The sequence below is a fragment of the Crocuta crocuta genome, unplaced genomic scaffold (genome assembly GCF_008692635.1).
Source record: "Crocuta crocuta isolate KB4526 unplaced genomic scaffold, BGI_CrCroc_1.0 scaffold31, whole genome shotgun sequence".
NCBI classification, from domain to species: Eukaryota; Metazoa; Chordata; class Mammalia; order Carnivora; family Hyaenidae; genus Crocuta; species Crocuta crocuta.
The window spans coordinates 2,980,772-2,994,860 of record NW_027528362.1 but is presented as its reverse complement, the minus strand read 5'-3'; the positions used below and the strand labels follow the sequence as shown (position 1 = coordinate 2,994,860).

The window sequence follows — 14,089 nt, the reverse complement described above, 5'->3', positions numbered from 1 at the left end:
CTGAAATAACCTAGTAAGTTCTCGTATCTGAACAACTTGGAAGGCGATTGAAAAAAATATACATACATTTAAAGAAAAATTATTTTATTTTTAATAAACACCACCATACTGATGGTATGTGTAGGCACTGTACCACTTCTCCAGTGTGGAGTCAGATTGCTTCACCACCATCTTCACCTTCGTGGTCCACAGTGATTTTTCACCCAGTACTTGCTTTTTGTCACAGCAGTCACCAAATACCTAGCTTCACAAAGATACGCTGTCATCGACAGGAACATAGCATGATCAAACTTTGAAACTACAGTTTTGGCAGATCTCACGTATCCCTGTGTTTTTCTTGAAAATGTAAAATATCCCAAGATACCCTTCTGAGGTTTTTAGATCACCTTAGCATAAAGTTTGAATACTGTGGTTTTATTGAGATGGTTTAGTTTTTTGATTTGACAGTTGCAGGGGGATTTGTTTCAATATTTTTTTTTTTGAGTCTTTATCACATCCTGAAACAGCGTATGCTCCTTTAGTCGGAGAAATCAAAGGTGGCTTCCTATAAGTGAACTGATGGTTCTGTCTGAGAGTTTCAGATGATGGCCTGGCTCTTTGAAGATGAGGTAGTTAAATGCAATGCCTGAGCCAGCTTCCTAACAGAAAAAAACAAGTGTCATAAAAGCAATTTCCCTTAAAGTTCAGTACTTACCTTTATTTTGTCCTGTCTCACCAAATCTTTGGTCTTGGCTTCAATTTCATTTAGCTTCTCCATATACGACGTCAACTCCAAACATCAACAGTGTGAGAAATGCTGATTCGAGAGGATCCCTTATAAGCACAGATTCGGGGAACAGCCTTCCAGAAAGGAATAGTGAGAAAAGCAACTCCCTGGATAAGGTGATTTCTTGTCATATAACTTAAATGTTTCTTAAAACTCATGGATTTATCACAAAGTAAACCGTGCTTCATGTTCTAGTGTTCATTAAGTGTGACTCTTTTTTTTTTTTTTAAATAAGCCCATTAACCTGGAATAGATGATCAGAGTGATCTAAGGATGGAGCCAATTTCCTGAAACCCCCTGATTCCTGTTTCCAGGAGTTCAGATGAGGGCGGTGTTTATATTGGAGACCTTGAGCAAATAGTTTTGGCAGGTTGGACAGGGAGGGAGATCAAAATGTCACTCTTTTAAAATCCTCTGTACATCAGAGAATACCATTTATACACAGTTTTCCATGCAAATGAGTATTGGGTCCAAAGCCCACTTCAGAAAAATTAGCTCATGATATAGGTGATTCCGGGATAAGACTTTACTGAAAACCTTCTCACGCTGATACCCCTAACAGAATGCGTCCTCCTCATATTTAACTTTTTTTTCTTGAAATAATCAAGGGCCAGCCTATTTGGAACTTTGTGGGAATGGATAAAGCTTAGATTTAAACCTGGAACAATGGTAGATTGGTTTGGCCTTAGCCACCGTTCTCCTACGTTATTTCAGGTTTTAGGCAAGCACACTAATAAACAGGTGGACCTCATAGGGATGGATTTCTAACCCCCAGACACGTGGAAAATGGCCTTCTTCCGCGTCAGGGTTGTAATCATACCCATATTTCCACGGCTGGCATTGACGCGATTCTTCTCCAGTGCTGTTCTGTAGGGGCAGCATTTCGGTGTGGGTGTGTGTCGTGACCTGTTGACCTTCTCCCTTGACCATGACTTGCCTTCACGTGTAGAGTGAGAAGCTGCTCAGACGGCATTCTGCTTGCGTCATACGCAGTGTTGGAGAGGAGGAAGAAAGCTGCCAGTCAGCCAGGAAAAACCGGGTCACTGTGGACTTTTCCCTTCTAACCATTCCACCTTTGCCAGAGGAAACTTTGCATGCCGCTCCTTCCCTCCCACCGCAAGAAGTCCTGGGTGTTCCCAGTGGCCCTGGCAAAGTGGGTGGCGAAACGATGCCTCTGCACGACACTTTTGCCACTAACTGCACCTGTGTTTCTTCCTATGATAAAAAGACACTCATGTATGTTATTAATGAAACCTGTTTATCGCTAGGTTTTTTCCAATTGCCCCCCAATACCTTGGATGAAAGATTTTTTAAAATTGATCTTTCTGTTTTGGTATTTGGGCAAAAAAAAGAAAAATCCTGATTTCGATTGGAAATGTAACTTTGAAGATTTTAAAATCTCTGAGGTGCTTGTTCTTTTTTTTTTTTTTATGTGAACCCCTGGAGCATGTGAACCTGCTGTCTAGTGGCAAAAGTGCTCTCCCCCTGTGTCCTGCGCTTTCTGAAGTTTGCGGTGTTGAGCTAAGCTGGCGAGGGAATGATCTCATCACCTTAGGGTCTTGGGCCACACTATGCTGAGCTGGCCCTTTCTGGCCCTAATTGGGCACCTGCCAATCGTTTTCCCCCAAGGGTGCCCCACGATGTCAGCTGAGTGACAGTGACTCGGCACCAGGCCTTCGTGGCTGGTGCGCTGGAGCAGGATGGGTCGTATTTGCTCCTTCAGCCGCTGGCATTCTCCTATATTTGCTCTCAGCCGTATCCTGCAGTGTCTTCCGAAGGAAGTGTCAATTCTATGTGTGATCCTAGCACACGTGCTCTCTGCATGAGGCTGGACTTGGCATTTCAGAACTAAGCTGGTAGCTACAACCATGATTACCCCGTTTGAAAAGCCTGGGCCTCTGGCTCGTCTCTTAGGAAAGTATGTGAAGGAGACGAGTCAGAGCTCCTGCGCATCGGCACCTGTGTGTGAACTTGGTGAGGGCGCACCTGTCGTTTGTGGACAAAGTAGTTCTACCTTCCGATTTGTGTGATTTGACTCCGTTCTAAGAATCTTCCTCTTTCAAGGAAGAAAAATGAGCCTAATTTTGTTTTATTTTACCTATAATGCCTATAATGAAGGATAAAAAAAAAATCACCTGTATTTCCTTTTTTCTTTTTTAGCACCAACAAAGTGGCACTTTGGGAAATTCTGTGGTTCGCTCTGACAAACTTGACCAGTCTGAGATTAAGAGCCTGCTGATGTGTTTCCTCTACATCTTAAAAAGCATGTCTGATGGTAGGTAAAAATGAGGATGTCAGTTTTACTTTCTTTGTTTCAGTAGTTAGGTTATTTTTAAAAACTTAATCATTGCTTGAAAGGATGTAAAGATTTAAAAGGCTTTTCTTCCATGTTTGAAATACGTGTTAATTTACTAAATGTAGTAGAAATAAAAGTCTTAATTTGGAAAAAGATTTTTACTAATTATTCTAGAAAATGAGTTCTAAAGTGTGCATGGGCCATTTAAACATTTTTTTTATTAAACTCAAACCTACCATCTTAATTAAATGAGAGAGAAGCAGATCGGTAAGGTAGCTTTTGATTTTTTTTTTTTTAAGTTCATTTGTCCAAACAAACTTACTGTCAACTTGCATAACTTTCTAGTCAAGCTCTTGAATTGGAATATGCAGTGTTGGGGGAGGTCTAAGCATCTCTTCCATTTAGAGTGTAGGTGACATTCCTGGCTCTAACTGGAAGTGAGATGTGAGTCTTTCATTTCCTGATGGAAATAGTAGTAGCATAGGAGATTAAGGGTTTTTTTTTTTTTTAAGTTTGTTTATTTACTTTTAGAGAGAGCACACATATGTAAGGGTGGAGGAGGGTCAGGGAGCCAGAGAGAGAGAGAATCCCAAGCAGCCTTAGAGCCTGACACAGAGCTTAAACTCACGAACTGTGAGATCATGACCTGAGCTGGAATCAAGAGTTGGATGCTTAACCTACTGAGCCACCCAGACGCCCCAGTAGATTAAGTTTCTGATGAAGGGTTTGACAGCCATATTTTTTAATAGAATAAAGCTTGTAAATATCCGTGGTAGACGTTTCAACTCTGGTTCTGTAATACAAGCAATCATACAAAATCATGCCATGGTACAAGTTCATGTTTCTTAACTTGATCAGAAATCTTGTCCTGCTTTCCCTGCAACATATCAGAAAGTGTGCTGTGCAGCATTTTGAGTGAGTGAAGTCTTTCGAAAACAAAATGTTGAAGCCCTCTCATGCTGGCTGTGTGCAGCAGCATTAGGTGTGGGCATTAAACATCTGGGGGAAGGCATTTCTAACTAAAAAACAGTATTACTTTTATATCAAGCTTCCATTTCCATAGTATTAACAGCCTGACCTTAGTACTCAGATGTTAAGAACAGCACACCTGTCCTTAAAATGCTTCAGGACTGGGCTATTGTATTTTTCTGTCACTTTTACTTTAAAATAGCTTTAAATAAATAACAGACAAGATTTTCCTTGAATGGTGACCGAATTGCAAAGCACTGGACACTTATTCTGACAGTTGAGCTGTAAAATTGAAATTCTTCCCTTAATGTCAAAAGTTTTGAACTTTACATCATGGTGATGAGTGAGTCTTAGCCAGCCTTGTAATTCTGTTTTTTCCTTTGCTGAAAATTTTCTTTAAAACCTCTTAAGTTTCAAGTAATAAATACAGTATATAACTAAAACAGAACTACTTTTTTAAGTCCAGTGCATCCAAAATTTCACATCCAAGTGAAAGCTTTCCTTCAAAGTCAGCACTTTGGAAAGCCATGTGCACACTTGAAAAATGTAACAACCTCTGCAAAACAGTTTACCTTCAACGTATCAGTTTCCTTCCTGTTATAATTTGAATGTTTGTGTGTGTCCTGTTTAAAAAATCCTCACCTATCCCCAGAGTCATGAAGATATTCTTCAACGTTTTCTTTAAAAGTGGTATTATTTAAACTTTCATGTTGAAATCTTAACATCTACCTGGACTTGATTCTTGAATATGGTCTGGGGTGGGGGAGACCTTTGGAGTGGTTTACGAGACAGACAACCAAAGTCAGCCATGTAACTCTGTAGCTACTCTTTTCCTGTCCCGCATTCAAGGATCACCTTCTGTGTGTTGGGCCCTTCACCTGTCTTCCCCAGTCTCCTTGGCCGGTAGCCTCAACCTCAGCCTCAGCCTCAGCCTCAGCCAATGGCCAAGAGCAAGGAAAGGTGGCTTGTGCCTCTTGTCTGGCCAGCCGGTTCTCTGTGGTATGTGCTGGGGTGACTACACCTGTCTGCAGGTTGACTGCCCCCACCACAACCTTCCTGTGTTCACTTGGCTCTTTGGGTTCTCACTACGTGAGGACGGCCAGCCTCAAGTAACCAGACTCTGTGCCTGTGGAATCTAAACTCAGAATCCCTGAAAGATCATCAAACTACCCATCTTACTTGTCTAGTAGACGACACGGCTTTTTTTTTTTTAGTTAATTTTATTTATTTACGTAATCTCTATTCCTACCATGGCACTTGAACTCAAGTCCCTGAGATCAAGAGTCACACACTCCTTCAGCTGAACCAGCCCAGACACCTCTCAATGTGGCTTTTAAACTTGGGGCACCTGGGTGGCTCAGTCGGTTGAGCATCTGACTCTTNGCGAAAGTCGGACGCTTAACTGACTAAGCCACCCAGGTGCCCCGAGCATCTGACTCTTGATTTCATCTCAGGTCATGATCCTAGTGTTATGGGATCAAGTCCTGCGTCAGGCTCAGTGTGGAGCCTGCTTAAGATTTTTTTTCCTCTCTCTCTCTCTCTCTCTCCGCCACCTCCCTCACTCGTGCTCTCTCTCTCTCAAATTAAAAAAAAAAAGGATGTGAGGGTGATCTGGCTGTGACATCTGTTGCCCCATTGATCACCCGGATTGATTCGGCCAATCTGGCTGGCTAGGCAGGTGTCCCCTTCCTCCCTCCCCGCTCCATGTCTCTCCCCAAGCTGTGCGCTCGGTCAGAGAAGACGACCCTCCCTGACAGAGGAGGACTGTTCTTCCATCATGGGCATATGATAGATGCTTTCCCCTGCTGGAACCTCCCGACAAGCTCTCAGGGTCCTTTTGTAGGAGAACATAGGGGAGTCCAGCTTCCAAGACTCCAGGCACATCCAAGTGAGGTGCTGCCCCTGGCGGTCTGCCTGAAAAATATATGCATAGGCGTAAATATGTACTCTATGGTGCTGGGTTCTGCAGGGTGAGATTAAAGTCAGGTGTTCACATGTAGCTTCTTTTATTTTTTTTTTAAGTTTTTATTTATTTATTTTGAGACAGACTGAAAGTGCATGTGGGGGCATGGCAGAGAGAAAGGGTGAGAGAGAATCCCAAGCAGGCTCCGCACTGTCAGCACAGAGCCCGGTGTAGGGTTCGAACTCACGAAACTGTGAGATCATGACCTGAGCCAAAGGCAAGAGTCTGCGCTTAACCAGCTGAGGCACCCAGGCGCCCCCAGGTGTAGCTTCTTTAAATTGAATGTGCATGTTGTATGTGTTACCGGTATAGATTGGTCACTGTGGTTTGTTCTTTGATCAGCTGTAAAAGCAGGCAGGCGGGTGTGGAGGTTTACGCTCCCAAATCTCTTCCCCGTCCCCTAATGTACATAATACACATCGTGATTCTGACCAAATTAATGTTTATTTTCCAGATGCTTTGTTTACATATTGGAACAAGGCTTCAACATCTGAACTTATGGATTTTTTTACAATATCTGAGTGAGTAGTTTTGTTTTGCTCATTGATTTTTTTTAATCTTTGTTGTTCCCGGCTGATTAAGAGGTGTGAGAAATACAATGTAGTTGAACCAGGAATGCTGGATACTCACACTGAGTTTTGAGCTCTTTCTCCCGGACCCGACCCCAGCACTTGCTCTCGGGAGCACATGACTCAGGGGGCAGTGACCAAACCTAACTTAAGAGACATGTGGTTGTTACAGATGAGAGCTAGCGGTGTGTATAAGCCATTTTAATAAAATAACACAGTTTATCAGCCAGATTGGGAGGATGCTGCATTTCTAAGTTGAATCTAATTTAGCTCAAGCAGTTGTAAAAACAGACAGAAAAATAGCTATAATTTTGAAATGTAAGTGAAATCTTACATTTTATCTATATTATCTCGTTTTATGTCTCTAAGCTAAATTTCTGATTTCCTTTAAACTCTACTTTAAAAACCACAAATTCACAATCCCTTATCCAAAACCGGTAGGGCCAGATGATTTTCCAAATGCAGAATTTATTAGATTTTTAGAAAATTTACTTATAGGGCATATTCTATAACACCCCAGCAGGGCCTCAGCACCCCACAATTAAACACATTATTGTTTCTGCAGTACTATGATTGTTCACAATAATGGGTAAATTATAAGTAGCTTTATATCTTTTCGTTGGGGTAATGATTTTGCTGCCAATGTATTTGCATAAACTCAGGTGGAAAACAACGGTATTCAGAGCTTTGTGCATTTTTTATTGTGTTTCTTGGATCACAGTCTCATAATTGTTCTCTCTGCTGAATTAAAGGTGGGAGAGACAGTTGGGGTTCAGCACCAGAAGAACTTACTGGACATTATTGTGGCTGCTTCTTGTTAAATACATGATTTTTTAAAATATCAGTATTGTGGATATACTATAACAAACCAAAAAACTGGATACTTGATGTCTATAAGAGACCAGTCCATTTCCAAAAGCCAAGAGAGGGAGCTCCTTACCCAGATTTGAATGAGGACAAATAAGCAATTTGGAAGAGTGCAGCAGTGCCTAGGCTTTCCGTCCTGATTTCTTTTTTTAAATTAATGTTTATTTATTTTCAAAAGAAAGAGAGAGAGCGAGTATGAGCAGGGAAGGGTCAGAGACAGAGGGAGACACAGAATCCCGGGCAGGCTCCAGGCTCTGAGCTGTCAGCACACAGCCTGATATGGGGCTCAAACTCACGAATCCATGAGATCATGACCTGAGCCGAAGTCGGACGCTCAACCGACGGAGGCCCCCCCCTCCCCCGACGCCCCTCCATTGTGATTTCTGTGGCAAACCGCCTGAGCCGGTGGACAGCCCTCTTGGTCCCAGGCCTCCCCCTGTGGCTCTGACCATGCAGTGCGGTACCGACAGCAGCACAGGGTAGGTTAGCAATCTTCCCTAGATGAGAGAGACCTGCCTGAGAATTTTTGAACACCAGAAGCAGGAGGCTAGTGGTAGGTCTACGAGTTTACTAAATATGTTATTGTTGGTGGGTTTAGATAAAACAACACATTGACCACAGTTTTTTTCACGTTTTCCTAATAATCCTTCGTCCTGTCTGCAGAGTCTGCTTGCGCCAGTTCCAGTACATGGGGAAGCGATACATAGCCAGGTACTGTGGGGTTTAGTCTGCACCGTGTATCATTCTCGGTATCACTTGGGTCTCAATGTGTGGGAATCATCGTGTGATGATTGGCAGTTGGAATTCTCATAAACAGCCGTGATGTCTTTGGATTGCTGCCACGAGATCTGGTGGCATCTTTCGCCTACATTCCCACACTCCTTCTGTCTCATTTTGCCTCATGCACATCTCTTGGAAGGATTTCCCTTCATGGCCTGCTTCTGCTCTCATACTTCATACACTTCCTTCCAAATCTCCCCCCCCCACCGTGTTCTCTTCCTTCCACCTCCCCTTTCTCATCTCCCAGCCCCTCCGGTGTGTCTTCTTGCTCTTTTCTCCTCCCTTAGTGGTTTGCCTTTCCCTGTTTGACTTTCAAAGGTCATTTTTTACCATTCCTTCTCCCAGCTACAAAGATGTTGATTTCTCACATAACTACTTCCCTTTTTTTTCATTTTATTAAATGTTTCTTATTTATTTTTGAGAGAAACAGACAGTGTGGGTGGGGGAGGGGCAGAGAGAGAGAGAGGGATACACAGAATCCAGAGCAGACTTCAGGCTCCAAGCTGTCAGCCCAGAGCCCGACGTGGGTCTCGACGCTGGGCTTGAACCCATGAACCACAAGATGATGACCTGAACCAAAGTCAGACACTTAACTGACTGAGCCACCCAGGTGCCCCGCCTTTCTTCTTTTTTTTTTTAAATATATTTTTTTAATGTTTTATTTATTTCTAGGAGAGAGAGAGAGAGACAGCGTGAGCAGGGGAGGGTCAGAGAGAGAGAGGGAGTCACAGACTGAAACAGGCTCCAGGCTCTGAGCTGGCAGTCAGCACAGAGCCCGATGCGGGGCCCGAACCCATGAACTGCGAGATCATGACCTAAGCAAAAGTCGGACGCTTAACCGACTAAGCCACCCAGGTGCCCCCGCCCCGCCTTTTTTTCTTAGTGAAAGAATGTTTTCAGTCCATCTCAGATTTGTTTGGACTTCCACAAAAACTATCTAAAACTGGGCCTTTTCTCCAGATAAGCTGACCATGCCCTGCTTTTGTCCGACCACGACTCTCTGCTGAGTGTCATAAACCCTCATTGCCCTGCCCCACACCAGGCTCTTGATCCCTCCCGAGCTGAAGGAGAGCTGGGGACTCTGCTCAGGGACAGCCAAGCCTCAGGGCACAGCCTGTCATTGCCAAGTTCTCACTGCTGCGCTGCAGCCACTCAGTGCATCTGTTTTCCTGTGTGTTGGGGGTTCTGTGATAATGTGTCTGTGGGCTCTCCGTCTAAGTTTCCTACTTTTGTATTGTTACTGTTTTTAGCAGTTTATTTATAAGTAAACACATTTTACATTTTAAGAAAAACTTTAAAATTTAGTAGTAATGGAGGGCTTTTTCTCTTCTCTACGATTCTGTTTTATAGCAATGAAACAGGAATGAGATTTTTTAAGACTATTTGAAGATGAAAATTTTACTTTTTATGTTAACATTGTTCTTTTCTTGGGATAGTTGAGAAATTTCCAAAATTCTGTTTTATGTTCAATGAAAGGTTGTGGGTTGGTTTGTTTGTTTTTTTTTAAAGCAAACTTAGCATATTTTATGCTTTCGTCCTATTGATATTTTTTTATTTTTAACTGAAACGTAGCGGCACTTACAAGTTCTCTAATGTTAACTGTTATCTTTTATCGTAACATTAATTTTTACGTTTGCACTTTTGAGTACCAAAAGCAAGTACATACAAGGTGATCTTATACAGTCACACCTCCCACCTCGACTTCATTCGCTTTGACTTTGTCCTGTGAAGATGGGCAAACACGTACATTGCTGGCACTGTGCCCAGCAAACTTCACAGCCTCCTTGGAATAACCATCACCCCCATCACAAGGTGGCATTTAGAGAGTGTTGTGCAAAATGGGATGAAATGCCATGGATCTGAGCATGGCGAATGTGGGAAGCTGAAGATTTCTGTCCAACGGAATATTTTAGAATTTGGTTTTGTGTAACTGTTAACTCTTAATGACCATAAATTTAATTTAAAAAAAACAAAAGCCTTCTGACTTTATAAGCACCCTGTATATATTTGCATATAAAAGTATACTTCCTTGAACTGTCCTAAAACCAGACGGGCCGTAGGGAGGCAGGAGCGGAAGGTAGTGTTACTTGTTACGCGCACTGTGGAAATCACGTGCCCTGCCCTGCCCTATCGAAAATTTTGCCATGGTCTCTGCTACTCGTGAAAAAGGTCCCGAGCAGTAGTGTAAATGCTGTCGGTGTCTGCTCTCGGGGCAGTCCGGTCTGATCAATATCGCGCCTTCTCATCATGTCACTCTGAAATCACCCAGCAGCATGTTGCCCGAGGGTACTCCGTGCATGCCCTGTTCTACGCAGTAACACAGGGAGGGAGACGGTTGGCTACGGGATGGGCAACATGTGTCGTTCCAGCACGGGTCTCATTCTTCATCTGCTCTGGTGATGGTACACAGTAGGAAGTTTAGCTATTTGATTGCTAACCCAGATCACTTTTCTATTTTCTTTACTTGACTGCTGACAAGTTTAACAAAGTGTGTGGCTCTTCTCCTTCCTGCCTGGGTAAGAATAAAGGTGTTCAAACCGCCTCATATAATCCCTCTCATTGCATGTTGGTTCTCCGCTTCTTCCAATGCATTATTTTCATTAAAAAAAATTTTTTTTTTTTGTTTCTGCTCTTTGATAACATCTTTAATCCAAAAAGGTTTGTGGTGTCTGGCATTTGTCAGAACACTAACCTTTGACACCACATCGGATGGATGCTCAAATGTTTTAAAGCAGCATCTCAAAGGAACTTTCTAGAACTGGAAAGTTCCCTGCTTCAGCTTGGTTTTTGCTTCTCTGTCGTCAGGTGCTTTGCCATGAACGCTTTTCGAGCCAAGGCCTGTGTGTGTGCGTCTCTGGCTTATCTGGCCCCAGAAGGCTGCGCTGCTCGTGGCCAGCGTGTGGCCGGCCCCTTGTGCCGTGTCCTGGCCTCACTAACCCTCCTCGTCCTGCCGCAGTGTAACAAGTCTAACTTTTGCTTCTATCCCATTTCACTCATGTTGCAGGAACCAGGAGGGGTTGGGACCCATAGTTCATGATCGAAAATCTCAGACATTGCCTGTTTCCCGTAACAGAACAGGAATGATGCATGCCAGATTGCAGCAGCTGGGCAGCCTGGATAACTCTCTCACTTTTAACCACAGTAAGTCTCATGACATACCATCGTAACAGCCAGCCATCTCACGTGACATCTCCAAGGGCAGAGCCCCAGGCCGCACCGCGCCACCTCACCAACCTGACTTTTCTTCCAGCGCAGAGCAAGCGGGATGAAGAGCTCATGGCGAAATTCCCTTCTTTGGAGGAGAGTGACATAATGTGGAACGTGGTCAGCTATGGCACTAGACCTGAAAGTGTCCCAACCCCTCCGTTCAGTTTTCTTAATGTAACATTTGGCAGGTTTGACAGCCAGACGTTCTCTTGATATTTTTACCTTGATATTTGGACCTTCCCTCTGGAAGTCCTGAGGACACCCAGAACAGGCTCCTTTTCACTCCTCTGAGCCCATGCATGTAACTGACCACGTGTCCACATTCTGGCATTCCAGCTGTGAATGTATGTTAATCCTTAAACTGCTGTGAAAACATGAAGCCCATGAATCAATTTGTGAGGGTGTGGAAAAGCCAATAACAAAGTGACTTTTTCTGTGTTTTCAGTGTGAGAAAGATATCAAGTGTGCTTGGAATTTCTGTAGACAATGGTAAGATTTAATCAGGTTGGAGTCTGCTTATGAGGCTGCTTCACTTGCAAACCAAGACCCTTTCGTTCATCTTGCCTTCCTAACTTTGGGGCTTTCTAACCTCACAGTAGAGATTCTACCAAACAGTGGGAGCATATTTTTAATTTAGTTGTTTCACATCACCAGAGGGGACATGGCATCATCTACTAGTTCTAGAAACTTACGTGCTTCATCTTTCTAAGGGTTTCTCAGAGCAGAAAACCTACAAGAGTAACAGCCATGCAGCATTTTCAAAACTAATGGCAGTCATTTATAGTAAATACCATTTCTGTAGTGACGTGTTCTCCGAATTGTTTCATACTTTCTCCAGGCATAACATAGCTAGTAGTTGTTTTATCTAGAGAAGTATTTGTTCTCACTCCAAGTAATATCTTTAATGTATAGTTCTTAGTTAATATATTCTCATCATTTTTAATCATAATGATTGCACTCACTGTGATTTTTTTAGACCCCTTTCTTACTATAGGCTAAGAGTAAAGACAATGTTCTCAGTGCTTTAAGTTGATAATAGTTCAGAGTAAGAAGGCCGAGGAATCGAAATACAGCAGCTATCCATTCTTCCACCGCAACGAAGTTAAATGCAATGGGTATAGACTCTTTATAAAATTCTGAGCTTAACTTAGATCAGTATTCTATTTGCCTACCACACACTGAACTGGTAGTTTTCAAGAGCTAGTTCTGAGTCCCATACTCAGCTGCAGAATGTACAATACATCCGAGGCCACGGCACCTGATTTTTTTCACCTCTTATCTGTTAGGGCTTTTTCTAGCTCTGCAGACAAGGAATTGAAACAGACAAAACAAGGAATTTTGTTACTTTTCACTTTCATTCCTATTTAGCGAACAGAACTAAATTCCCACTGTTCTCCCTTTGCCCGGATGGTTTATAACACGGGGACTACCTCTCTATCAGTTGAAATAAGTACTTACAACTTTAAAGCACTTGAAAAAAATATATCAGCAGACCGAGCCCCCGCCTCCAAAGAATCACTCAGGAAACACAGAAAACAAACACAAGTAAAAGGAATGATCAGCGCGTGAATAAATGACCTTAACCCCCTGAGATACACGGCAGCTCCTCCCACTGCAAACGGATTTTGCGATGGGGGCTTGAACTGGAGGAGAGAGGCAGCGGGTTGTGTTTCGCAGCCAAGGACCATATTGCTAACGTGGTTGCTTTCCATCCTCTCTTCCTGCTACCCACGGAGAGCCCGTCCTTCCTGCCTCTCTCCTCTTTCTTCCCGTAGTTTCTGCTTCAGTCAGTTTTCAGTGACACCAGCCTCCACCAAAGTTTCTCCTTCCGCTTTCCCGGTAAACAGTGTGTAGCTGTTCTCCTCCTGTGTTCCTATACTTCCTCCTCCCCCCAGACTGGTTCTGGTGTCTCACAGTCCTGGCATTCTGCTTCAGGAACTCAGTCTTGATTTCTGTCTCTAAGTCTGATGATGTATTTGGGTAGCTTCAGCCTTTCCGAAACCCTGTTAGCTTTTTGAGCTCCAAATTATCAGTTTGCCCAGAAGTCACAGCGAAGTATGTACTATATGTATACATGTGTGTGAGCATGTGTATGTACATATACATAACATGATTATCTTTACACCTGTACCTAGGTATTTTACAGGAAATCTGTAGGCATATCTGTCTTCTTAAAAAACTCTTCTTTAACAATGAATACAGTATCTTCTGTTGGACCATCCAATACGACATAGATCCACTGTGTGAGAGATTTGCAGGGTGCCAGAGTCTAAAATGAATTTACTTTAGAAAAGAATAAAGATAGAAAGAGTCCCCCGTACACCACCTGCGTTTTTTATTTTGCCTTTTTCTTGGAGTAGGAAAGGCTTTGCCAGGCCTCAGCTCGACCAGCAGGGAGCAGCAGAGGACCACAGGAAATTCAGTGGACACTGACCTTCACGCCCCCTTTAGCACATCCCCGTAGGACATGGCAAAGGACACCACATGCAGTACACATGTCACCGCGGCAGGTTCCTATCTTTCCTCTTGGATTTTGATAGGAAACAATGAAAAGTAGAAATCCTGCTGTGCACAAATAGTCTCAACTATTTCAAAAACACTCAAAAGATAGAGGTTCCTTATCTTTGGGTCATTACCCAGGTACACAAAAAGTAAATGTGTATAACATTAAG

At 43.1% G+C, this 14,089-nt stretch overlaps 1 protein-coding gene across 10 annotated transcripts in view; it reads left to right on the top strand.

The window, feature by feature from the left end:
• Nucleotides 1–14,089, top strand: part of DOCK9 (dedicator of cytokinesis 9) — a 180,204-nt gene that overhangs the window by 116,933 nt on the left and 49,182 nt on the right. For 4 of the 10 annotated variants that reach the window (XM_077753876.1, XM_077753882.1, XM_077753874.1 and 1 more), the window contains exons 34-38: nucleotides 749–882; nucleotides 2,927–3,041; nucleotides 6,449–6,515; nucleotides 8,094–8,141; nucleotides 11,215–11,351. In XM_077753876.1, the coding sequence (XP_077610002.1) occupies nucleotides 749–882; nucleotides 2,927–3,041; nucleotides 6,449–6,515; nucleotides 8,094–8,141; nucleotides 11,215–11,351 (501 nt within the window). Of the gene's footprint in view, nucleotides 1–748; nucleotides 883–2,926; nucleotides 3,042–6,448; nucleotides 6,516–8,093; nucleotides 8,142–11,214; nucleotides 11,352–11,862; nucleotides 11,907–14,089 lie in introns of all 10 variants that reach the window. The other 6 variants (XM_077753879.1, XM_077753883.1, XM_077753877.1 and 3 more) reach the window with 2 other exon arrangements.